General features: G+C 39.4%; 1 protein-coding gene across 3 annotated transcripts in view; it reads right to left on the reverse strand.

Moving 5' to 3' along the window:
• LOC105230284 (intermembrane lipid transfer protein Vps13D) overlaps positions 1-19,282 on the reverse strand; it is a 33,450-nt gene extending 14,168 nt beyond the window's left edge. For 2 of the 3 annotated variants that reach the window (XM_011210985.4, XM_011210978.4), the window contains exons 1-8: positions 19,069-19,282; positions 17,789-18,579; positions 16,606-17,724; positions 14,178-15,160; positions 13,972-14,111; positions 13,301-13,435; positions 12,626-13,241; positions 12,445-12,561 (exon numbers count right to left, since the gene is read on the reverse strand). In XM_011210985.4, coding sequence (XP_011209287.2) covers positions 12,445-12,561; positions 12,626-13,241; positions 13,301-13,435; positions 13,972-14,111; positions 14,178-15,160; positions 16,606-17,724; positions 17,789-18,579; positions 19,069-19,165 — 3,998 coding nt within the window. In that variant the 5' untranslated portion in view covers positions 19,166-19,282. The remainder of the gene's footprint in view (positions 1-12,444; positions 12,562-12,625; positions 13,242-13,300; positions 13,436-13,971; positions 14,112-14,177; positions 15,161-16,605; positions 17,725-17,788; positions 18,580-19,068) is intronic. The other variant, XM_029553099.2, reaches the window with a different exon arrangement.
• Positions 19,283-27,782: the final 8,500 nt, after the last annotated feature.

A 27,782-nucleotide genomic window follows, 5' to 3' on the forward strand; every position in this document is an offset into this window, starting at 1 on the left:
AACTGAACAAGGTAAACGAAAAGCTTCTCAGGATCCGCCTCGAAATAACACTAACAAAAATTCAATTTTCATCTCAAGATTTGCTGCGGATACCATAGTTGATAACATAAAGTGTTATATCAAACACGTCAAAATTAAAAACAGACGATACAGACATCCGAAAAATTAATTTCAAATACGACAGGAATATTTCGTCTTTTAAGATCGACATATCCGCTGGCAATTTTCCATTGGCTCTTGACAGCTCATTCTGGCCATCTTGTGCGTGAATTCGAGCATAAACGTGATAAACCCATTGTAGTTGCTGCTAAAAAAAAAGAAAACCCGTTGATACAAAAAACTGATTAACAATAATTCGGTGAGTATATATTTATTATCGGAGGATGGAGTCATGTGTAGAAGTTCACGCAAGTGAAGAAAGTTCTATGATCGCCATTCACTTGGGAGTGGCCAGGAACGATTCTTTTACATATGACTCAAGCAGCTCACGACTTCCGGTCTTTGACCAAGTATCCTCTGGGTAGCCTAAGAACATCCGTTTGAAGGCGAGCTAAAGTGAGAAGGCGAAATATCCCCTACTTAGGGTTGTGCGTTGGGTTTGGGACCCGCCACATAAAAAACACACCCAATGAAAACCAACAATCAGCCTCGGATGAGAGACCCCCTTTTGATGACGACCATGGCAAACGAAATAAGGACTACGAATTGGGGAAACATCCCCAAATGGGTTGAGGATGATCGACTTCGCCGGGGCCCGAAATATGGTTATCTGTAGTACTAGATTCCAGCATAAGAAGATACATCAAGCTACCTGGCTGTCTCCGGATCGAAAAACCACCAACCAGATCGATCATGTTGTGATAGACGGAAGACACATCTCCAGTGTTTTAGATGTGCGTGCGCTCCGAGGTCCTAACATCGACTCGGACCACCATATTGTTGCAGCCAAAATTCGCACCCGCCTCTGTGCAGCAAAAAATGCACGTCAACAAACACAAGAAAGGTTCGACGTCGAGAAGCTGCAATCACAACAGACAGCCGAAAGATTTTCTACTCGGCTTGCACTCCTGCTCTCTGAGAGCACTCGTCAACAACTCGGTATAAGGGAACTGTGAGACGGCATTTCCTTACGTACAGCTGCAACCGAAACCATTGGTTTTCGGAAAGTGCAAAAGAACAGCTGGTACGACGAGGAGTGCCGTGTCGCAGCGAAGAGAAAACAGGGTGCCTACCTCGTAACGTTACGATCGACCACAACACGTGCGGGATGGGATAGATACCGAGAGTTGAAGAGGGAGAAACGCATTTGTAGGCAGAAAAAGAAAGAGGCCGAAATGCGTGAGTACGAAGAACTTGTTAAGCTGGCCGACAGGGGTAATGCTCGAATATTCTACGAAAAGATGCGGCGGCTTACAGAAGGTTTCAAGACCGGAGCATACTCTTATAGAACCCCCCAAGGTGATCTAGCCACCGATGCCCAGAGCATACTTAAATTATGGAGGGAACACTTCTCCAGCCTGCTGAATGGCAGTGAACGCACAACACCAGGAGAAGGCGAACCCGATACCCCAATCGATGACGATGGAGCAGACGTTTCATTGCCCGACCATGAAGAAGTTCGAATAGCAAGTACCCGTCTGAAGAACAACAAAGCGGCGGGGCCGATGGATTGCCGGCCGAGCTATTCAAACACGGCGGCGAAGAGCTGATAAGGTGCATGCATCAGCTTCTTTGCAAAATATGGTTGGACGAAAGTATGCCCAACGATTGGAATTTAAGTGTGCTATGCCCAATCCATAAAAAAGGAGACCCCACAATCTGCGCCAACTACCGTGGGATTAGCTTCCTCAACATCGCATATAAGGTTCTGTCGAGCGTATTGTGTGAAAGATTAAAGCCCACCGTCAACAAACTGATTGGACCTTATCAGTGTGGCTTTAGACCTAGTAAATCAACAACCGACCAGAAATTCACCATGCGCCAAATCTTGGAAAAGACCCGTGAAAGGAGAATCGACACTCACCACCTATTCGTCGATTTCAAAGCTGCTTTCGACAGCACGAAAAGGAGCTGCCTTTATGCCGCGATGTCTGAATTTGGTATCCCCGAAAAACTAATACGGCTGTGTAAACTGACGTTGAGCAGCACCGGGAAAGACCTCTCCGAGCCGTTCGATACCAAACGAGGTTTCAGACAAGGCGACTCCCTATCGTGCGACTTCTTCAATCTGCGAAAATTATTCGAGCTGCAGAACTTAATCGAGCAGGTACAATCTTTTATAAGGGTGTACAGCTGCTGGCGTATGCCGACGATATTGATATCATCGGCCTCAACCGCGCCGTTAGTTCTGCTCTTTCCAGACTGAACAAGGAAACAACGCAAATGAGTCTGGCAGTGAACGAGGGCAAGACGAAATATCTCCTGTCATCAAACAAACAGTCGTCGCACTCGCGACTTGGCTCCCACGTCACTGTTGACAGTCATAACTTTGAAGTTGTAGATAATTTCGTCTATGTAGGAACCAGCATTAACACCACCAACAATGTCAGCCTGGAAATCCAACGCATGATTACTCTTGCCAACAGGTGATACTTCGGACTGAGTAGGCAATTGAAAAGTAAAGTCCTCTCTCGACGAACAAAAGCCAAACTCTATACATAAGTCGCTCATAATTCCCGTGCTGCTATATGGGCTTGGACGATGACAACAACCGATGAGTCGACGTTGCGAGTTTTCGAGAGAAAAGTTCTGCGAAAGATTTAAGGTCCTTTGCGCGTTGGCCACGGCGAATATCGCATTCGATTAGACGATGAGCTGTACGAGATATACGACGGCATTGACATAGTTCAGCGAATTAAAAGACAGCGGCTACGCTCCAAATGGATGAAAACACTCCAGCTCTGAAAGTATTCGACGCAGTACCCGCCGCGGGAAGCAGAGGAAGAGGAAGACCTCCACTCCGTTGGAAGGACCAAGTGGAGAAGGACCTGGCTTCGCTTGGAATATCCAATTGGCGCCACGTAGCGAAGAGAAGAAGCGACTGGCGCGCTGTTGTTGACTCGGCTATAATCGCGTAAGCGGTGTCTACGCTAGTAAAGAAAAAGAAGATATATTATCAAATGTCTTAGGAAGAAACTTACTGATCTGTATTTAAACAGCATTAATTGTAATTTTAAAATCATAGCTTTCAAAGAAACTCAGCTATAGCCCCACATTTTTGATAATGAGATATTTAATAGCGAATCTTCAGATATGACCGGCTGAGCAGAATAGGAGGTGGTGTCCTGTTTGCTGTTCATTTTTCAATTCCATCTGAAGAAGTCGATGTTCCTCATGCAGACTTCATAGAATTTAAGTGCATTCGCATTTGCGCTAATTGTGGCTATCTATTTACATAACTTTATCTTATTTACTGTCTCAAGCGGACCTATCTGTATGTATGCTACATGCCTCTTTAATAAACAATGTTTTCTCCATGGCTAATAATACTGATTCCATGATTGTTTTGGGATTTTTCAATTTACCGTGTGCATCGTGAAAATCTACTGATGATTACATAATTTTTGTTAGTACTCGCTTATGTTTTAACGAGTTCTTAAATGAAATGTCGGAGTGGGATCTTAATGAAATTAATTTAATTTTAAGCAAGTTTGGTTAGTTCTTAGATCTGGTTTTCGTTGATAACGCTTCAATATTCTTTATTGTCCGATGTGATCCTTTGGTTCTGCCAGAGGACTCGTATCATCATGTTTTGGAAATTAATATCGAAATCATAGCCAACTTAGTTCATAATAATACACAAGACCTTTGTTCTCGGTTCAACTTTGCGAAAGCAAATTAATTGCGAACTTTCTAAAGTAACTTTGCCAGATTATAATGGCAATATTGAATTTAGTGTATCCCATTTTAATGAAACTATTTTAAATTTATTTGAAGGATATGTTCCGAAATGTGTTGTAACTCAAAGGATAAGTTCTAAATTCTGGTTTTCGAGAGGGTTATGTAAATTAAAAAATAAAAATCTCCTACTTTTAAACTTAAAAAAAAAATGGTTTAGTTGTTGATTATTCAAAATATTCTAAATTGCATCGACAATTTGATGAACTTAACAAAATAATAACTTTATAAACAAAGTAAAAAATAATACTATACATAATTCAAAATTGTTCTATGATTTCGTCAACTCCAAATGTAAGATTTCTAATTTTCTGTCGGCGTTGAAATTCTTTAGGTCCAATTACTCTTCAAAAAATGTTCCACATCAGCACAAATTATGTCCGATTTTTGTAATCCCCCACCATTTTCGAATTAGACTTCTTATATAAACAATCATTTAATTATGGCCCATATTTGATTGTTTGATGCTTTCTTAAAAAATTTGCCAAATATATATGTACTATATACCAACCCTTAATAAAACTATTTAATGCATCTCTCAAGCAAGGCGTATTTCCATCAATGGATTTAGGTCATCCATTGAAAACTATAGGGGAATAGCAAAGTTGTCAGCAATACCTAAACTTTTTGAAGCAATTATAACAGGATTTCTCCAGTGAAAAAACGTATCTCATTCACCCAGCTATTTCTCCCACAGATGTCATCAAAAAATTCCAAAAAAATGTATTTATACACTCCACGATATACCTCATGACATGTGAAAAAAGTTCTATTGTAGAATAAAAATTTCTATGAAAAAAATGTCAAAAAACAGCCCAGATTACCCTACTAACCCCTTTAATTGGTTTCAAAAAACTGGATCTTTTTAGTTTTCAACCAATATTTCTAAAATTACTTGCTTCTTATCTTAGTAATTGTTTGAATTATAATCAAACTGTTTGATTTGTAAGATCACACTTTTAAAACTTAAATAAGATTCTTTAGATCCTTACCACTGGTGGGGGGGAAATAAAGACTTATTTAAGTTGAGAACTATTTCATTCTACGATAAGTGTTTCATTCTACGTGAACTATTTTAGTCTGTTTATGTATATGTGTATGTATGTTTAAAATATTTGAACATAGATATCTAATATTAGTGAACTGTATCAATAGTAAGAATTTTCTTATCTTATTTAACATTTGTCAAATATTGTATATAAAAGTTTTTAAATATAATGTTGTTGTCCGTCCTTTGGTAGCAACGAAAATGTTCAATTTTGAACAGTAATAAAACTCAACAAGTTAAATTTAACGATACTTTTCTGACATAATTAATGTCCCTTTAGGGAGTATTCAAGAGTTTTATCATATGCTGACGATGTAAAACTTTTTAAATCATAAACTTTAAATAGTGAAATATATACTACTGTGCCCAAAAATAAGGTGACTTTACACTGCGCGCGTCGAAGGATTTGGAGATCTAACCCCGTTTGGATCGGTAAGTACTAATTTGTGTGTGTCGTCATTGGAGCAACGCCTTGCAGCAGGGTCTTGGTTCCTCGCACAGTCTGCTCCGTGTGTCAGACCGTCATACGTGGGAATGTCACATCAGTTAAGTGCAATTCCTGCGCTGGCTGGTGTCACTTCCCGACGTGTTCCGGCCTGCGCACCACACGTGAGTGGAGTGATTCCTACGTTGCCCCATGCTGCAGGAGTCTGCCCCCGCAACTCACAACAGAGGCGTCGCCATCCAACACCCCAGTGCGACAACCGCCCCTGCGGGTTCTGCAGCTGCAACAAACACCACCAACACATCACTCCCTCACCCCCAGGATCACCCACGGACACCCGCGACAAACCAGACTTCTCCAATTCAACTGCAACGGACTCCAGAGTAAGATCGAGGAGATAGTTGCACTTATGAATCGGGAACGTGTATCGATAGCTGCGGTCCAAGAAACCAAGTTAAACAGCCACTCAGATCTTCTGAGTTGTGCAGGTTTTGACGTTATACGTAAAGATCGCGAGCGAGATAGTGGTGGTGGCCTAGCTTTCATATTGCACAACACCGTGCAGTATCGTCAAATCGAAGAAGACATCGACCCCAGGATACTACCCTAGAATGTCAGGGCATAGCTATCCGGTCACTCGAAATATTTAATATATACATCCCCCCAGTTACATGTTGCCCTACAGGATATCACCCGAACATAGGTGCGCTACTTCGTGGTGAAAACCGTATAGTACTAGGCGACTTTAACGCGCACCACGATCTTTGGCATTCCTGCCTGTCAAATGATCGCAGGGGGATGGAGCTGGCGGAACAGATTGACGACTCGACATTCTGCACAATGAATGACGAAGCCCCCACCAGTGTTATAGGCACCTGTATCAGCTCGCCCGATATTACCATTCCTAGTGGTGGTCTGATAAATAGCATAACCTGGCGACCTATGCTAACTCTCGCATCAGACCATCTGCCCATAATTATCTCGATCGAGAAGCCTCCTGATTTCGTTTCTGTGGACAACCGTACCTTCATTAACTTTAAAAAGGCTAATTGGGTCGGCTTCACAGAATTTACCGAGAGCACCTTCAACGCTTTACCCATTCCTACGGACGTATGCGTTGGCGAGCGTCAATTCCGCAAGGTGATCGCAGCAGCTACCGCTCGCTTCATCCCGGCTGGAAGAATAGCGGAAATCCGCCCCAATTTCCCAGCCGAAGCAGCCGTTCTAGGTAACGAGCGCGACACCTTACGCCATGCCCATCCTGGGGATCCCCGAATAAGGGATCTCAATTTGGAGATTCGGCGTATGGTAAATTAACATAAGCGGATGAAATGGATAGAGCACCTGAAGTCCTGCAACCTCTCCACCGGTGTGAGTAAGCTTTGGGCTACTGTCAAAGCTTTGCCTAATCCGAAGAGACACGACGACCGAGTTGAAGTTCAATTCAATGGTCATGCCTCTTCGGACCCGAAGAAGTGCGCGACCTTTTTATGCCGGCAGTTTACACTGCACCCTTCGGTAGACAAGGCTAAGAGATGTGTTAACCGACGGCTGCGCAAAATGCCAAACAACTGCGCGCCACTTACTTTCACCGATGAGGAGGTTCAGGGTGTCATCAACAAGGCAAAATCATCCAGATTCATCGGCCCTGATGGAATCAACATGCTAATGTTAAAGCATCTAGGCTCGACGGGAGTAAAATATCTCACCAAGGTCCTCAATCTGTCGCTCACCACTCTTCAAATCCCCGATGTGTGGAAAGTCGGAAGAGTGGTCCCACTACTGAAACCTGGGAAACCCGCCAACAAAGGGGAATCTTATCGTCCGTTAACTCTCCTCTCCCCAGTAGTGAAGACACTTCAGGCCTTGTTACTCCCGACCTTCACTCACCACCTGAGCCTAGCCAGCCACCAGCATGGATTCCGCAAAGTGCACAGCACCACCACAGCACTTAGCGTCATAAACGCCCAGATAGTTCGTGGCCTCAACCAGAAACCACCCTGCGAAAGAACGATCCTCGTAGCGTTGGACCTGTCAAAAGCTTTAGACACGGTCAATCTACCAACGCTACTGCAGGACATCGAAAAGACCACTCTCCCCCCAGGGCTAAAGAGGTGGACCATGAACTATTTGAACGGTCGTCAGTCAACCGTACTATTTCGAGGTAAAACATCCAAACTAAGAAGAATTAAACAGGGGGTTCCGCAGGGTGGTGTCCTCTCCCCGTTACTGTTTAATTTCTATATCTAGAAACTTCCCCAACCACCAGAGGGAGTTTCCATAACCTCGTACGCAGATCACTGCACGATATTGACGTCGGGCAATGGAATCGATGGCATGTGTTCGAAAGTAAACGGCTACCTCTCCGACCTTTCTCGTTTCCTCACTGCACGAAACCTCCAACTTTCACCCACCAAATCCACAGCGACGATATTCACAAACTGGACGAAGGAGTATAGACTTGAACTTAATATTGCAGTCGATGGCGTCAAAATTCCGACTGTCAAAAACTCTAAGATTTTAGGCGTAACCCTCGATAGTCTATGCTCCTTCTCTCCCCATACGACCGCGATTATCGCCAAGGTACAGAGCCGCAACAAAATCCTCAAGTCGCTAGCCGGCAGCACATGGGGAAAAGAGAAAGAAACGTTGCTGGCAACATACAAGGCAATCGGCCGGCCGGTCCTCAACTATGCAGCACCAATATGGTCGCCTGTATGCAGTGGTACGCAGATGAGGAAACTTCAGATCTGTCAGAATACAGCACTCCGGACCACGACGGGATGCCTCTTGATGTCGCCCATTGAACACCTCCACAGTGAGACGCGCATGCTACCCGTAAAGGAGCATAATCTACTCCTCTCCAGGCAGTTCCTGCTGGGTTGTTTCCGTAGGAATCACCCCTGCAGCCATCTGCTTGAAGCGGAACCGCCTCCCAGGAGCATCAAGAGGTCATTCCTCGACTATGTCGACGACATCAAACAATACGCCGACCAGACTTCGGACACAACAAACTTTTGACAGGCACTGACCGCCATTCACAGTGGAGCCATCAACACCTTCACCGACTCCCTTCCCGTGAATGGCGTTCTTGGAGTCAAACCACCACCTATTGCAGACGAAGAGCTCCAGTTGCCGCGAGAAACGCGAGTGACCCTAGCGCAACTTCGTTCTGGATACTGTAGCAGGTTAAACTCCTACTTATCCAGAATCGACCCCGACATACCTAATGTATGTCCTGCATGCAACGAGTCCCCGCATGACACTGGCCCCCTCTTTGCATGCCCCACAAACTCTACCCATCTAACACCTTCCTCCCTTTGGTCCGACCCCGTCGAAACAGCACGTTTCTTGGGCCTACCGTTAGATGACCTCGACGACAACACAAACAACCCTTGCCATCCTAACGGGGATTAGCTAACCGCTAACAACAACAAGGATTTGGAGAATTATTTTTTTTTTTTTTAGGTTGGTAGTACTGTCAGTCACATTTATGTCAAATTTCATGTCCAAATATTCATTAGTGTTTGAGATACGTGTCGTTTTGTGAGCTGCTAAAAGCGAGTTTTTCGTTTTTTGCGATGTCGAAATTTGTTGAGCAAAGAATTTGCATTGAATTTTGTTTGCGGAATCAATTTTCTGCTGCGGATACGTTGAGGATGGTGCAGAAAGTCTTTGGTGATAAGGCTATGTCTAAAAAAAAATGTTTACAAGTGGTATAGTGAGTTCCAAGCCGGTCGTGAACGTGTCGAAGACTAAGAGCGTCCAAGGCGACCATCAACCTCAACCGACGAAGCTCACGTTCAACAAATCAAAGATTTGGTGTTGAAAAACCGTCGATTAACAATTAGAGACCTTGCTGATGAAGTTGGCATATCGAAAGGGTCAGCCAATACCATTTTGAAGGATGTTTTGGGCCTCAAATGCGTCAAATATCGACTGGTACCGAAAACATTAAATTTTTTGGAAAAAAGGCGTCGCGTTGAAATGTGTGAAATGATGCTTTCCGACTACCAGGGTATCATGAAACGCATTATAACGGTCGATGAGACTTGGATCTATGCTTACGACCCCGAAACAACCGATCTATCGAGCGAATATCGTGCCAAAAGAGCTGAGACCAAAAAAAAATCGCGCCAAAGTCGCTCAAAAATCAAGGTCACGTTGATTTTTTTCCTCGATTATCCTGGTGTTGTGCATTATGAATTCCTTCCAACCGGTCAAACAGTCAACAAGGAATAATATTTGAACGTTATGCGTCGTTTGCGTAACGCTATCCGCTTAAAAAGGCCGGAATTGTGGAAAGACACCACAATAATGCACCATCCCATACTGCCCTTGTAATTCGTGATCATTTCGCCAAAAACTCAACCCATATCGTTCCGCAACCACCATATTCACCTGATCTGGCGCCGTGCGACTTCTGGCTGTTCACCAAGCTCAAAAGATCAAAAGATCGCTCCGGGGACACCGTTATTATACGATAGAGGAGATTCAAGCCGCAGCGAAGACGGAACTGAAAGCCATCCCGGAAAGTGACTACAACCAGTGTTTCGAAGATTGATAAATTCGAGGGGATTACTTTGAAGGGGATGAAATTGATTTGGAAGAATAAATAAAGAATTTTCAAAATAAATACAATGTCACCTTATTTTTGGGCACAGTAGTAAGTTGCAAACATACTTAAATAACTTAGTTTCTTGGTGTGTTAGAAATGATGACATTGAACCCTAAAAAATGTAAATCGATGTGCTTTTCCCGAAAATCTGTAGACCCTAGTTCATACGTAATACAAAACTTTCGCTTGGAGCAAGTATACAGTTTTGTTGATCTGGGAGTAACTATGGACCCCAAACTCAATTTTAATCTTCATGCATCTTAAACGGTTTTAAAGCTAAAGGCGCTGTTAGTTTTGTTAAACGTTGGTCTAAAGAATTTAGAGATCCGCTTACTACAAACATTATTTTTACATCTTTGTTGGGGCTTCTATTAGAGTATGCTTCTGTAATTTGGAACCCTAGTTATCATTGCATTCGGAGAAGTCAGAGTCCGTTCATAAACAATTTTTACTTTTTGCCTTAAATCACATTGGGATTCCAGGTTAAATCTTCCCCCATATACTAACAGCTAAAACTTATAGTCTCCACACACTCGCTAGTCGTAGGGAAATGCTTGGTATAATATTTCTTGTAAAACTCTCGCTCGCTCAACTAGGCAGTTTAGACCTTTACTTTATAAATTTTCTAGAACAAATTGTTGAATTTTTTGTTTCTGTAGCCGAGCAGCTTTAGATCGCAACCGCTAAAACTCTCTTGACTTTCATGACTCGGCTAATTCCGCAGGATTTCGGATTGCGCCCCTCGTGTCGGTTGGGCGGTAGGAGGGTAATCGTTGGGTATATGTATGTGATATCAACTCGACCATAGAAGCGAAATTTAATATATGGGGGTAGTAAACAAACTATCAACTGCCTTTATGCCACACTATCTGAATTTGATATCCACGCGAAAGCAACACCAAAAACTCCGTCAAGATCGGGAAGGACCTCTCTGAGCTGTCGATACCAAACGAGGTTTCAGAAAAGGGGTCTCCCTTTCCAGTAACTTCTTTAATCTATTCTTGAAGAAAATAATACAGCTGCTGGCGTACGGCGATGATATTGATATGATTGGTTTCTCCAGAATGGATAAAAAAGCGAAGCAAATGGGTCTAGTGATGAACGAGTTATGAGTTTTCGATAGAAAGGTTCTGCGGAAGATTTATGGTCCTTTGCGTGTTGACCACGGTGAATATCGCATTCGGTGGAACGATGAGCTGTATGAGATATACGAGGACATTGACATAGTTCAGCGAATTAAAAGAAATGACTGCCGCGGTGTTGTTAACTCGACTATAACCGCGTAAGCGGTTTCTACGCCAGTTCCATAGAGTTGTGTCCTTTCCCCGTTATTGCTTAACTTCTATATCTCGAAACTCCCACAACCACCAGAGAGATTTTTATCACCTCGTACTCTGATGATTGCTCGATAACGACGTTGGGCAATGGAATCGATGTGCTCAAAGGTAAACGGCTATCTTTCCCACCTTTCTCGCTGCACGGAATTTAATACTCTCCCCCATTAAATCTACAGCGACCATATTTACAAAGGAGTACCGGCTTCATATTGCAATCGAAGGCGTAAGATGCCGACTGTTAATAATCCCAAACTTGTATGTAGAATATGGGAGTGGGGGTAGTGCTGACCCGATTTTATCTATTTTTTGACATTACTATATATTCTTAACAGCAAAACGTGATTTTTGATTTTCATTAAGGTACCTCACATACCATCACCAATATATATCGATTAAAGTCAACAGAATGTTTAAAAAATTTGATATTGGTTAATAGGAGCTAGGGCAAGTTTTCACAAGATTTTATCCATTTTATATATAAAGATGCATATGTATAAAAATACGCTCTTCCAATTTCATGAAGATAACTAACTTATTGCCCGATATTTCCGGTAAAAAGTTAACCGGAAGTTGGAATAATCTTCTTTTAAGTATATGTAGACTAAGGAAATTATCGATCCGATTCAGCTCAATTTTGACACGGGAGCATACTATTATCACATAAGAATTCCCTGAGTTTCTACATATTTCCTACAGATTGGCCGACATTTGCGATTAAAAGTTCGCAATACTGACTAAGGCCATATGGTACCAGAAGGCTCGAACAGTTTTGAATTATTTTTGGTCACCTCAAAGGCAGTATTTGTGCAAAGTGAAAGAATAAGAGAAATTTAAAATTGAGAAGTAGGCGTGGTTATAGTTCGATTTCGACTATTTTCCAATTAATATTTCCTTGCAAAAATTTTGTTATGATCGGTCAGTTTGTATAGCAGCTATAGTATACTAAAAAAAAAAAACTAAATATAAATATAATAAATCAAGAAATTATTATATCAAAACGTCGCTAAAAACCATTTAGTAACAAATTTCAACGGCTTTATAAGTGCCAATTGTATCGATTGATTCTTCAAGTAAGCCATACTTGAAAGCCAAAACTTACGATATTTGACCGGCTGTACGTAATTTTTCAGTATCTGTTTCTTTAGTTTTTTGTATGTGCTGCACAAGTTCTTTCGCCATATCGCTGGCTTTATTCCGTATAGATGTGGCGAAATTTCTATAAAACAACAAAAACAACTATGGCAAATTTTAAAAATTATACATTTAAAAACAGGACTTACTTGAGATAATGTTTGAATTGTGAAATGCACATATTAATTTCCTGTATGAAACGCGGACAATGCACATACCACACAGAAGCCATGCGTATTTTCAAATTGGGCATAGAATCCTTCTGACAATAAATTTGAAAAAACAAAGCATTCAATTGATTATCAGCATAATTATCATTGTACAATTCATTTGTTAGAGTATGGAGCAGATCATGCTTGTAAAATTCCGCTGTATCATTTGTAAGTGGATCTTTGCCAACGGAGAATATACGCTGATGATTTACACCTTCCGGTGTGATGTCGATAATTTGCACGCCCCCCAGTGAGCCTATTACGCTTATATCTTCGCCAAATGTGGCTTGTATTTTGGCTTCACTCATTGTTAGTGTGCCCACCTTTCGACCCACAGAAAAACCACCTTTATTTATGCTACGTAATACTAATATATTCAATCGATGAAAATCAAAACCGATTTCTGTGCGTAAATTGACCGAAATTGGCCTTTTATTGCTGTTCTGCGCATATGTGTCGGCAGCTGAACTATGATGACGCTGGAAAATTGTTTCGTGCGTACTATGTAAGCGTTTTGCGAAACCCAACAATTCAACAATGGTTTCTTGATTGGCTACAGTCAGAATGGAAAGAATTATATTTTCAATAAATATTCATGCAAACAGCACTCACCAATAATATCCAAGTTGTTGAATGCAATATTTGCAATTTGTAGCGAATCGTTTTCATCATTGGCATTAATGAAATTCAGATCCATATTTATCAGCGCCTGCGATTCATCATAATCCATGTCGAAATATTTGCGACCTGTAAATTATTAAATTGATATTAAACTAAATATTTACAATTTATATATTTATAAACAAAGTTGCGAATTTTTTAATTAAACAATTTTAAATTAAAAATTGGAAATTCAAATTTTTTATACCAAATTCAAGATTAAAGATTGATAAAATATCTTTTAATTTTAAAGTTTGTGTAACAATGAGATTTTTACATATTTCTAACAGAAAAAATATAATTAAAATTAATTAAATGTAAATAAAAGTGTTAAACTTGTCAAAAAAAGGGAAATAATTTAAAAGTATTTTTTTAATTTTTAATTATAAACTTGGGATTACCTTTTTTATTTTTCATTCCGATTTTTATGATTAATAGTTTAGATATTTAATATATATTTTAAATTAAATTCTGATTTTATTCTTCAATCCGCGATATTTGGGATTAGAAATTTTAAAATTATATTTAATTGAAATTACGACATTAAAATATTTTCGTTTAAAAGGTCAATTTAATTATCTTTTTAATAGATTATTTGTAACCCTGTTTTAGAGTATACTTACCACTTTGAAGCGCACTGATTGCTCTGTTTAAAGTATATGGGCTAGTGCAACGTTCGGTGCTCAGCATAGGGTCTGGTGAAGCAGGTGACATGGGAGAGCAGGGTTTACTTTGTTTCAAACTACCCGAAATGCTATCCATGCTGTTTGAGTGTTGATTAATTATTTAATAAATAAAATTCTAGACTTCAATTAACGTTATTACTTACCCCACGTGGCGATGACTTGCTACAAGCAGCTCGAAATCTGGACCAAATGACTGTATAGCGTCAACTAACAACAAACCATGCACTGACATACTAATGTGTGTGTCTTCTGGGCACTTTGTAATCCCGGCTCGCACACCCACCACTTGCAGCTCGGCAATGCTGCGCTCCAACGATTGCACTTCCAGTGCCATTTGTCCAATGACAAACTGTATAATCATCAGGTTGGTATTTATAAAATTCGCCGATATTTCTGCCTTATGCTCATTGCTAATGTCATTTCCATCAACATTTTCACTGGCGCCGCCTTCCTTTTCATTGTTAGCGTTTCCATTATCATATCTAATTTCATTAACGTCAAATTTATCGGAGATGATGGGATAAAGTATCTTAAAAAATTCGTTCAACTTCTGTTCATTGACATGCGCAACAATCTTTGGTAGTGTGCCGTATAGAGTTAACGATGGGTAGTCAGGATCTGTGGTAAAGATAACCCGTCGTTCCAACTCTAACGAGATGCTAAATTTCTCAAGTAAATGAAAATTCGATGAGTGCTTTGTGCAAGCGTGATTACGTTCGCGATTTTTACAAACAATTACTTGCAGATCTGTTAGATTTATAAAGTATTTATCGTAAATTTTCTTATGAAAGGCACTCTCCAAACCAGTATCAGTATTGACAACCGCCACAGAATTCTGTCGTAGCGTAGGCGACTCAATCAAGCTAATTTCCGAGCCTGGTGGTGTTGAGCAAGGCGTCATAAAATCTTCATCTTCACTCTCTTTGCCCAATTTTGAAGTAGTCTCACTGGCAGCAGTGTTGTCACGCGCAACTAGTGGCTCTTTTTTGGGGCATTCATTTTTAAGCATTTGGAAGCGTCCAAAATCGACAACAACCACACTGGTGTTTTTCTCCAAATGATTATCAGCAAATATGATACGCGGCGCAGAAATGTCGATCTCCAGCGACCAGGTTGTACGAAAATCCTAAAGCGATATAAAACAATTATGCATTATTGTATCTAAGTAGAGGTACTATTTTCAAAAGTTTTTTTTTTTGACAGATCACGCGTGAGTGGTGTCAAGCTGTTAAGTTATTTTTATTCAGTATTGTTTGGCATTTCAATCATGGGAAGACTGAACAACGTTTACAAATCGTTCAACTTTATTATATATTATATATTAGAATGTGTTTCGCGGGCTTCGCTCAACTTATGGTCAACATAATCGGCCTGAGCGTACTATTCGAAACACCATCACACATATTGAGACCATCTTTTATTATTGCATAATATTCAACCGAATAGACCAAGTCCAGCAGGGAATGAAAAAAATTTACCAACCGTAGTTGAGAATGCACACGAAGACCGTGGAAAGTCGATTCGACGCCGTTCGCAGCAAATCAGATCTTAAATTGAAATACAGCTTCTGCAAGAACTGACGCCTCTCGACCTTCCTGAGTGATATCGCTTCGCTCTATGGGCCCTTGAAAAATTTCAAGGGGATCCGACTTTTTCGAATTAAACTTTGTTCAGCGCATTTCTGGTTCAATGAGTATGTAAGCAAGCAGAATTGCTGCATTTGAGACGAAGACTAATTAGATGAGATACAAGAGCTGCCATTTCATCCAGAAAAAAAAAACAGTTTGGTTTAGTTTGTGGGCAGGTAGAGTCATCGGTCCTCATTTCTTTAAAAATGATGCCGATAAGAATGTAACCGCCAATGGCAATCCTGCTTCGATTCAGGATTTGGAACAAAGCATCATGTGTGTCAATCTAGTTGCCAGTCGAAATGCTCCAACGAGTCATCGAAAACATTTGAAGGAGATAATCTTCAAAAAATAAATGCCAAAGAATGTTCCTTCAAATGATAATAAACCTTTGCCATTAAATTTGAAGTGAAGTCGAAATGGATCACCCTTTATAGGAAGAAAAAACGATAACTTCGGTTGCTCCGAAGCTATAATGTAAAACTTGACTTTGACCGGTCAGTTTGTATGGCAGCTATGAATATAAAAAGTTATGCATACAAATTGTATCCAAATCAGTTATGTGAAATAGTCGACCGATATCGGTGATACTGACAACTGAGCAGATTCTTAGGGGGGAAAAAGTCGTGCACAAAATTTGAGAACGATATTTCATAAACTGAGAGACTAGTTCACGTATATACAGACGTTGATCATAATTTGCGTATTTGCGTATATGTTATATATGTATATATACTATATATATATATATAGTATATATATGTATATATACTATATATATATATATAGTATATATATATATATACATATATTTGAGCAACATCTTAATATATGCAAATATATACATATACATACATATAGGCCAAAGGTTCTTTCTGGATATTACAAACATCATGGGAAATTTAATATATCCTGTTCAGGGTATAAAATTCTATGTGCTTACCTTATTGCCTATTAAATATTGCTGCCAGTTTTGTAGAAACTTTAAGTGGTTTTGACTGCTTTTAGTAAGCTTGTACTTAAAGTACACTTCGTTTACGGGCTTCACAAAGAATGACTTTAAACAATCGAAAGCGTGCTTATTATAAACGATATCCAAACTGCGCGATTTTATAACCAATCGCATATCTGACTGTATATCCGGGGGTCCTTTTTCATAGCGTAATTGAAACCACGGCTCTGGTGCAGAGTCCACATGCTGTTCTTTGGTGAAGAAGCGTTTGAAATCAACCAACTGGTAACCGGTGCTGGGTGGTATGGGTTTGGCAGGCAGTTCATCGAATTGCGGCTTGACCAAAAATGGAAATTCTGTATTTTTCGTTAATTTATCCTTGAGACAAACTGAACCCAACGATATGCCAATTACATAGGTGCTGAATTTCGGCTTCATTTCAATGAACGAAATCAAATTTTGAAAGTCCATTTCGAAATTAACCGCCGTCCGTTCATAAGCAACATCTTCAGTACTCACAATTAATTGCCCGTCAACTAATATAAAGCTAAAATAACCGAAAACCATATCACGTTTCGAGAATGGATCATTCTCCATCGTATCTTCTAACGCGTTAAATATATCGTCTTCAATGTTTTTATATGCCTCATCTTGTGCTGTCACAACGCTGCTCTCCGTGTTGCCATACCAACCCCACCAGTTGGGAAACCAATGGAACAACATGCTTTTGCCGTGATTTATGGAATTCGCTTTTAAATTTACATCATTTGTAAAAATATTTGCGCGGCAAACAGTGCGTAGATTATGTAATTCATGTAACTCTCTTGTCTTTTCCATATACGCTTTAAAATCTCGCTCTTCTGCAGTAATATTATCATTTGGATTTATTAGCAGTCGCTTGTAAATACGCATATAACGCAAGTTTTCTCTTAGTTTAGTCCATTTATTTTCATTACTGCGATGTATACAACCATGACATTTGGCGGCATATTTCCACCAAAGCGTAGCGTTTTCGAAAACTTCGCAAGATGGACGCATCAATTTGTAAGAACGCATGCGATTAATCTGCCGTAGGCCATAAACACAGTCAACTATTTGCTTGTACTGCAGCTATAAAAGATATATTTTTATTAAATTATATGAAGTATATTTATGAATATATTTTAATACATACGTCACTGACAGAGATTTTTACTTCCTGCACGTGAAATTCGCAATTTAAACGCGGCTTGGATTTTGAGCGAATGGCTTGCTTGCAGCACTCCCGTTTGAAATGTGCATGCGCACTTATTGGTTGCAATATATAATGGTGTTTGCTGGCATCGCACAACTTATTCATGTGCTCCAGTAATTCTTTGGATAGTAATTGTGAGCAATGATTGGCCTCTGTCAGACGATCCCAATATATAGAAAAATCCTTTAGTTCGATAAGTTTGTATGATATGTTTTGATCTGTAGTCGCATTTGAACGCGCTTGCCAATTACTGTCACAGCTTTGAACAGTTAATGAGTTAATTTTAATGCCGGCAGCAAAATATATACCCTTCACAGTTATGGCGTCTTCGTAACGTATGTGTACATCGTTAATTTTCAGCTCCAGGTTCTCAAGAATATTCGTGGCTAGTGTGGTGCCATAATTAAGCCAACTTGTATAAGAATTTGAGTAGTAGCTATCAATTTGATAACCATTCTCAACGCGCCACTTGGCTTCTTTGGCATCTAGTTCTGCAACTTTAAATTCATACTCGGCATTCTTCTCCTTTTCATCATCCCAATCGTCAAGGTCTTTTGGTCCGAACACCCCATAAATACGCTCGATAATTATACACCATGGCGCAGTGCGAAACTGACGCACTGGTATTTGCAGTTTTATCTTACCAATGTTACCCGAGTGCACTTGAACGGGTATGCCGAATGATCGCAGTGCATCTTTTCTGATTGGAACATTCTCTAATTCGACTTCGCCTGAGCAGGTAAAAAATAGATAATTATAGAATAAATTTTGTAAACAAAAATATATACTTATAACTCTTGTTATTGTTATCTTATCTATATTCTTCCTGCAAACGAATACTAAAATTGTGGATTATACTTACATGTCAATGGAAACAAATACTAGATTTAATGTTTCAAAAAAGTTCTATTCAATATTTAAATATTCACGCTTGCATGCGAAAGTACAAAGGTGTATGTGTAGATTCAATTTGCTCAAAAGTTTTTATTTGTGAAAATCTGTGGACTCGCATTCAACACCCTACAAGGTTTTTATTTTGATTGTGTCATAAAACAAGGCCCGGAATTGTTGAATAAATAAGAAACGCAATTTAGTGTACAATTTTGCATTGCAGACAACGTTTTTTTTATATTAATTTCGACTTTTCAATGATTTACATGAAAGTTTACTGCTATAAAATTGTCATAAAATGGAGAGCACACAAGTTTTCGCCAACGCACCTGAAAGCAACGCCACTGACAACTGCTGTGGATTAAAATCTTCCAAATACTTGCCAAGATATGTATTTAAAACCCACGATATTAATTCGTTCAACATAATTTGTATTTATCGCACTGTTATCAGAAAGTCAGGTAAGCAAAACCTTTTGTTTACCAGAAATCACGATTTCATAATGGAAATGGCAGTAATGACCAAGAATTAGGAATGAGAAAATAAATTGCACAAAAGTCGAGCTATAAATAAGAGTCCCGAAAAAGAAATATTGGAAATAAAATCGGATCAGAATAATTTGTTGGGTTTAAAATGAGTACCACCACGTAGGTTAATATTGTTGGTGACATTTTCGAATTAAAACTTTTTCAGCTTAATTTTGCTTTTGATGATAATATATACAAAAGTTGTGCTTGCTAGAACTGTAAATGTGTTTTTTATTCCAGTTAAAAGCAATTTTTGCATAATAGTTATATGGTTTTGAGTTAATTTTAAGATTTATAGCGGGATTCTGTAACCAGTCTCTAGTCTCTATTTGAGACATTTTGAGGCAAAGTCTCAATTTGAGACTAGTTACTATTCACTAAACAGTCTCTAGTGTTAGTCTCAAAATAGTGAGATCTGGTAGTTAGCAGGTCACAAAACTAAAAAAAGCTCGTGTCTGCCATTTTGAATATACTGAATAGAGATCATCATAGATATTAATCGATTGTCGTTTCTTTATATTTTGTAAGCCACTCAAACACGAAGAGATGAAAAATAAATCAATTTTACATAAATTTCGTATATATTATGAAACAAAGTCAACATATATTTTTATTTTTATTGATAATTATGTCTTTTGACTATGTTATAGGAAAATTAATATTTGTTATCGACATATTTATTTTCATTCAAGTGTAAAAGCATCTCTGAATAAGGAAATGTAATAGATTTTATGACTGTCACTTACAGAATAGCAATATCGTCTCAAGTAATCTCAAATTTACCGTGCGATTCTGTAACGGGAGACAGTCTCAAGTCTCTAAATTTGAGATTTTGAGTTAGAGACAATTTTTGAGACTTGAGATGATTTTGCTATTCTGTAAGTGACAGTCTCAAAATCTATTACATTTCATTATTCAGAGATGTTTTTACACTTGAATGGAAATAAATATGTCGATAACAAATATTAAATTTCCTATAGCATAGTCAATAAACATAATTATCAATAAAAATATATGTTGACTTTGTTTCATAATATTTACGAAATTTATGTAAAATTGATTTATTTTTCATATTTTCGTGTTTGAGTTGCTTACAAAATACAAAGAAACGACAATCGATTAATATCTATGATGATCTCTATTCAGTATATTCAAAATGGCAGACAAGACCTCTTTTAAGTTTTGTGACCTGCTAACTACCAGGTCTCAATATTTTGAGACTAACTTATAACATAGTCAAAAAACATAATTATCAATAAAAATAAAAATATATGTTGACTTTGTTTCATAATATTTACGAAATTTATGTAAAATTGATTTATTTTTCATGTTTTCGTGTTTGAGTTGCTTACAAAATATAAAGAAACGACAATCGATTAATATCTATGATGATCTCTATTCAGTATATTCAAAATGGCAGACAAGAGCTCTTTTTAGTTTTGTGACCTGCTAACTACCAGGTCTCAATATTTTGAGACTAACGCTAGAGACTGTTTAGTGAATAGTAACTAGTCTCAAATTGAGACTTTGCCTCAAAATGTGTCAAATAGAGACTAGAGACTGGTTACAGAATCCCGCTATTAGAAGGAAAACAATTCATAAATAAAAAATACATTGAAAGTTCTATTAAATGAACGCTCTTAACTAGAAAGAAAGGCTGGTAACCAAACATTGAGAAAGCAGCTTTAAATTCGTTATTTTTTCCAATGAAATTTATTTGTATGAATATATTCAAAATTAAACCTCAAGTACATTCCCTTGGATTCTTAGACCCGTATTTTTAGTGTATTGAATTGTTTATTATATGAATAATGGTGTAAAATATATACCACTGCAACGCGTGGCTGGATCCCCTAGTATATAAGTTAGCAACAACAACATTTAAAGCAATCAAAAGACACGCGCATCCGTTCTACTCGCAAAAGTGCTGACGATACCTCTAGCAGAGATAAAGAGATGTCCAACTCCTCTCTCACTGGAAGTGAGCGAGCAATTGCTAAACGTCAAAACCTACTGAACTTTGACAGCTAATCGAGTTCAGTAGGTTTTGACGTTTAGCAATTGGAAACGAGCGATGGCCAGATTGAAAACTTTCCAAAAAAAAATGTAAACGGAGAGATTTGTTGCACTTACAAAATATGTAAAACAATGAAAATTAAATAAATTTATCAAATCTAAATGTATTTGATGAAACATTTTGTAATATCAAGCATCATATTTTCAATGGAAAATTATTAAAAACATTTATTGATTAAGAGCTTAAAAGCTTAAAACCTTTTATTGGGTAGTGAAAAGTCAAAAGTCAGTTGTTTTAACATGCCATACAAAGATTTAAATAGATTCTCTATGTATTAAATAACCACTAAATAGTAATTTTTATTCTTACTAAATGTTGGGTGTTTTAATTTAAATGTCCAAATATTTGTATTTTGTCCAATCTGGCCATAATGGAAAATGTTATAAAAAACGCTTATTTTGAAGCGCTCTCACACTGGAATAAGTTGGACATCCCTTTATTCCTGCCTCTAGCGCAGTGTGGCGTGATTCTCTGGAAATCCAGCGGAACGTGGGTACCGACGTCAGCAGAACTGCAAGCGCATTAAGTTACCATAATAGGCTAGACAGTGAACAACGCAGAATCGTGGGTCGTGTCAGCTGGCACGACCTATCTTATGGGCGCGCAATGTAACTGAACAGTGAAAAACGCTACTCCCTTCTCTCTGACGTGACGATGACGTGAGAATCCGCGACATTTGAATTTTTGCCGTCGCAAACGTCGCAGCTGATTGCTCTCTCACAACGCAGGGTTGCCAATATCGATTACTGCAGTAATTATCAACTTTTATAATTCAATCTGTTCAATATGTTTGAAATTTTCTTAAAATAACTCAAAATCAAAGTCGAATGCTATTATTTATAAATATATAAACTATTTTTAATAGTTTGTTTTCAGTTTTGATATTTTATATTGTAAAAAATTGTAATTGGAAACAAAGATGTGCTCAAAACTATATATGCGTATTGGGCAATGGCAACATTGTTCAAATGAAAACAAAGCAAAGATGGCTGATTTCTGCGTTTTTACCACGTTTTTGACTGTGCACATATTTTGCCGATAAGGAAGGAAAAGGAAGGAAGGGAGTAGCGTTTTTCAGTGGCTAGCCTTTAAGAATTATAAAATTTGTTAAGTTTAGAGTTAAGCGAGCGGTTGAACAATAAAGGTCGTAAGACCAGAAAAAGAAGATAATCTTTACTTTCGACAAGTAAACTCATAACTGGCGCCCGAGCTAAAATAAGCTCCTACGTCGCGAAGGAAAACAAAAGGCGTTAAGAATCCTTCTTCGGAGAACGCGGAGTGATAATAAAAACAACTGTGCTAGTGTGAGATCAGGCCCCTTAGTAGCAGAGAAAAAAAGACGCGTTGGACGCAAGCCCACTCATCAGCACCTATCAACATTAACAACCAATAATATCAAGAGGCAAAGAATGAAAGTCGTTATTGTATTGTAAGTTAAGTGATAATTACTAATTAAGAACATTAAGTGAAACCCAGATTGTGAAATTTTTTTTTACCAAGTTAAAATTGAAATAAAACCTTTAAGCATTAATTTGTAAGTGCAAAAACTGAAACGTTATTGAAGTAGAAAAGAAACCGATACGTAAAGAGTAGTGGACAGTGAGAAAAAATATAAAACGAACTCTTTAACAGACACAACAAAATAAACAATGTCAAACCCAAATAATCTTGTTCGTCCACCAGTAATTAGGGCGAATGATCCTGCAGGAAATTCGGGATCAGCTAACGTTACAACAAACGAAGATGACCTCGTAAACCTAATAGGAAGGGTAGCTTTAGACGTGGTAAACAGGCAGGAGCCCAGCATAGTTAGGGCAACCCTTAACCTGAATGCGGGCTTAGCAGACACTTGCGACCAAACCATCAATATAGAACATGCAAGCAACTTATCAGATTTAGACAAGGTACCTGATGTGGTAAAATGTTTACGCGAATTCTCGAGAAATCCCGCCGAATTCAATTCGTGGAAAAAAAGTGTAAATCGAATATAGGGCACACCTATATTCTACGGAATCCTTAACGTGATAAGAAATAAAATCGTCGGAAACGCGGATGCTGCCCTTGAGTCATACAATACACCCTTAGACTGGGGTGCTATTTGTAAGTGTCTAACTTTACATTACGCCGACAAGCGTGATGTATCTACCCTAGAATACCAAATGAGTTCTTTGTTTCAGGGAAATAGGTCAATTGAAGAATTTTACCAGGCCGTTTATTCCAATTTATCTTTAATACTTAATAAGCTAGGTTGTATGGATGTGGGTAGCGAGGCTCGTAATCTTCTTACTCACACATACAGAAACAAGGCGCTAGATACGTTTGTGCGCGGCCTCAACGGCGACTTGTCTAAACTATTGGGCATGAAGGAACCAATGGATCTGCCCCAAGCATTACACTTGTGCTTGAAGTTGGAAAATCAGGGATTCCGCACACGGTACGCACACAACACCAATATGGATCGTAGAGGGATGCAGCGAAACACCGCACCACCTTTACCTTCAAGAAATTTTCGGAGGCAAATAAACCAACAAAATTTCTTCCCCGAAATTGCTTACTAACCACAGCCACAACCACAAATTATTTCACAAAATCTTCCTAATCAAAGACCTGATCGGAATTTAAATGCACAAACACACTTTAACCAACCGCCTATGCGCCCCCCAAAACCGCCGGTGTCTATGGAGATAGATGAAACCTTGCGCTCGCGCCGCATTAACTATATGAACCGGCCACAAAATAATCAATTATTCGGCAAAAGGCCACCACAGACCACTTCTGAAAGAATTATTTGGGTGTGGCGGACGACAATATACAGGATGAAGGACAATATTACGAATATAGCGATATTCATTTTTTAGGTTAAAAAGCTCTTCGTTGCCTTACTTTGAATGCCGCACGAAGAGCGGCGAAGTATTTAAATTTTTAATTGACACTGGCTCCAGCCAGAATTATATTCAACCCAATTTAGCAAAATAAAATTACTAGAAAACAAAGATATATTTTTAGCGAAAACTATTGCTGGTGATATAGAAATAAAACACCACACATTTTTACAGCTTTTTAATCAAACAGAAACTTTAAAATTCTTTATACTACCCCCTTTAAGAACTTTTCATGGCATTTTGGGCTATCATAGCTTTCGGCAGCTAGATGTTGTAATTAAGGGAGAGGGAACCTTGACAATTAAAAATAATTTAAAAATATTAATTAAAGAATTAAAAACAGATGCAGTAAATGCTATCAAAATACACGATGACAACATTACTCCCCATCAAAAAATAGCTCTACAGAAATTGGTTACAGAGCATCCTAACTTATTTTCAGAACCGGATGAACGGTTAACTTTTACTACCAAAGTAGTGGGAGAGATCAGAACGTCATCCGATTCTCCAATATACAGTAAGTTTTATCCATATCATCGCTTAGAGGCGAAGTAGAGAAAAAGGTGGAAAAACTACTAAACGATGGCATTATAAGATCATCCAGATCCCCTTATAATTCCCCTGTTTCCCCTGATCGTGGCAAAAAAACCCGATTCCAGTGGAAATAAACAGTATAGGTTGGTGATCGATTATAGAAAATGAAATAGTTTAACTATAGCGGATAAATATCCGATACCCAAAATAGAGGGTATGTTATCGCATTTAGGCGACAATTCGTTTTTTACCACGCTAGACCTCAAAAGTGGGTTCCATCAGATCCTACTAAAGCTGTCAGACATAGAAAAAATGGCATTTTCGGTGAATAATGGAAAGTTCGAGTTTACTCGGCTACCATTTAGGCTGAAAAATGCGCCCGCCAATTTCCAGCGTAAACTTGACGATATCCTCCATGAACATATAGGCAAGATTTGCTATGTCTATATAGATGATATCATGTAGAACCCCCCAAGGTGATCTAGTCACCGATGCCCAGAGCATACTTAAATTATGGAGGGAACACTTCTCCAGCCTGCTGAATGGCAGTGAACACACAACGCCAGGAGAAGACGAACCCGATTCCCCAATCGATGACGATGGAAAAGACGTTCCATTGCCCGACCAAGAAGAAGTTCGAATAGCAATTACCCGCCTGAAGAACAACAAAGCGGCGGGGGCGGATGGATTGCCAGCCGAGCTATTCAAACACGGCGGCGAAGAACTGATAAGGAGCATGCATCAGCTTCTTTGTAAAATATGGTCGGACGAAAGCATGCCCAACGATTGGAATTTAAGTGTGCTATGCCCAATCCATAAAAAAGGAGACCCCACAATCTGCGCCAACTACCGTGGGATTAGCCTCCTTAATATCGCGTATAAGGTTCTATCGAGCGTATTGTGTGAAAGATTAAAGCCCACCGTCAACAAACTGATTGGACCTTATCAGTGTGGCTTCAGACCTGGTAAATCAACAACCGACCAGATATTCACCATGCGCCAAATCTTGAAGAAGACCCGTGAAAGGAGAATCGACACACATCACCTCTTCGTCGATTTTAAAGCTGCTTTCGACAGTACGAAAAGGAGCTGCCTTTATGCCGCAATGTCTGAATTTGGTATCCCCGCAAAACTAATACGGCTGTGTAAACTGACATTGAGCGGGACCAAAAGCTCCGTCAGGATCGGGAAGGACCTCTCCGAGCCGTTCGATACCAAACGAGGTTTCAGACAAGGCGACTCCCTATCGTGCGATTTCTTCAATCTGCTGCTGGAGAAAATAGTTCGAGCTGCAGAACTTAATCGAGCAGGTACAATCTTTTATAAGAGTGTACAGCTGCTGGCGTATGCCGATGATATTGATATCATCGGTCTCAACACCCGCGCCGTTAGTTCTGCTTTCTCCAGACTGAACAAGGAAGCAACGCAAATGGGTCTGGCAGTGAACGAGGGCAAGACGAAATATCTCCTGTCATCAAACAAACAGTCGTCGCACTCGCGACTTGGCACTCACGTCACTGTTGACAGTCATAACTTTGAAGTTGTAGATAATTTCGTCTATCTTGGAACCAGCGTAAACACCACCAACAATGTCAGCTTCGAAATCCAACGCAGGATAACTCTTGCCAACAGGTGCTACTTCGGACTAAGTAGGCAATTGAGAAGCAAAGTCCTCTCTCGACGAACAAAAACCAAACTCTATAAGTCACTCATAATACCCGTCCTGTTATATGGTGCAGAGGCTTGGACGATGACAACATCTGATGAGTCGACGTTGCGAGTTTTCGAGAGAAAAGTTCTGCGAAAGATTTATGGTCCTTTGCGCATTGGCCACGGCGAATATCGCATTCGATGGAACGATGAGCTGTACGAGATATACGGCGACATTGACATAGTTCAGCGAATTAAAAGACAGCGGCTACGCTGGCTAGGTCATGTTGTCCGTATGGACGAAAACACTCCAGCTCTGAAAGTATTCGACGCTGTACCCGCCGGGGGAAGCAGAGGAAGAGGAAGACCTCCACTCCGTTGGAAGGACCAAGTGGAGAAGGACCTGGCTTCGCTTGGAATATCCAATTGGCGCCACGTAGCGAAGAGAAGAAACGACTGGCGCGCTGTTGTTGACTCGGCTATAATCGCGTAAGCGGTGTCTACGCCAGTAAAGAAGAAGAATATAGATGATATCATAATATTCGGAAAATCTGAAGAGGAACACTTACAGAATCTTCGAAAAATTTTCAAAACTTTAGAGGAAGCAAATATGAAGATTCAACTGGACAAATGTCACTTTTTTCAAAAGGATGTAGAATTTTTTTTAAGCTGACGTTGAGCAACGCGAAAAGTTCCGTCAGAATCGGGAAGGACCTCTCCGAGCCGTTCGATACCAAACGAGGTTTCAGACAAGGCGATTCCCTATCGTGCGACTTTTTCAACCTGCTTCTGGAGAAAATAGTTCGAGCTGCAGAACTCAACAGAGAAGATCTTCTATAAGAGTGTACAACTGCTGGCGTATGCCTATGATATTGATATCATCGGCCTCAACACCCGCGCCGTTAGTTCTGCTTTCTCCAGACTGAACAAGGAAGCAAAAGAAATGGGTCTGGCAGTGAACGAGGGCAAGACGAAATATCTCCTGTCATCAAACAAACAGTCGTCGCACTCGCGACTTGACACTCACGTCACTGTTGACAGTCATAACTTTGAAGTTGTAGATAATTTCGTCTATCTTGGAACCAGCGTAAACACCACCAACAATGTCAGCCTAGAAATCCAACGCAGGATAACTCTTGCCAACAGGTGGTACTTCGGACTAAGTAGGCAATTGAGAAGCAAATTCCTCTCTCGACAAACAAAAACCAAATAAGTCACTCATAATTCCCGTCCTGCTATATGGTGCAGAGGCTTGGACGATGTCAACAACGGATGAGTCGACGTTGCGAGTTTTCGAGAGAAAAGTTCTGCGAAAGATTTATGGTCCTTTGCGCGTTGGTCACGGCGAATATCGCATTCGTTGAAACGATGAG

This window comes from Bactrocera dorsalis, chromosome 5, assembly GCF_023373825.1.
Source record: "Bactrocera dorsalis isolate Fly_Bdor chromosome 5, ASM2337382v1, whole genome shotgun sequence".
In the NCBI taxonomy this organism is placed as follows: Eukaryota; Metazoa; Arthropoda; class Insecta; order Diptera; family Tephritidae; genus Bactrocera; species Bactrocera dorsalis.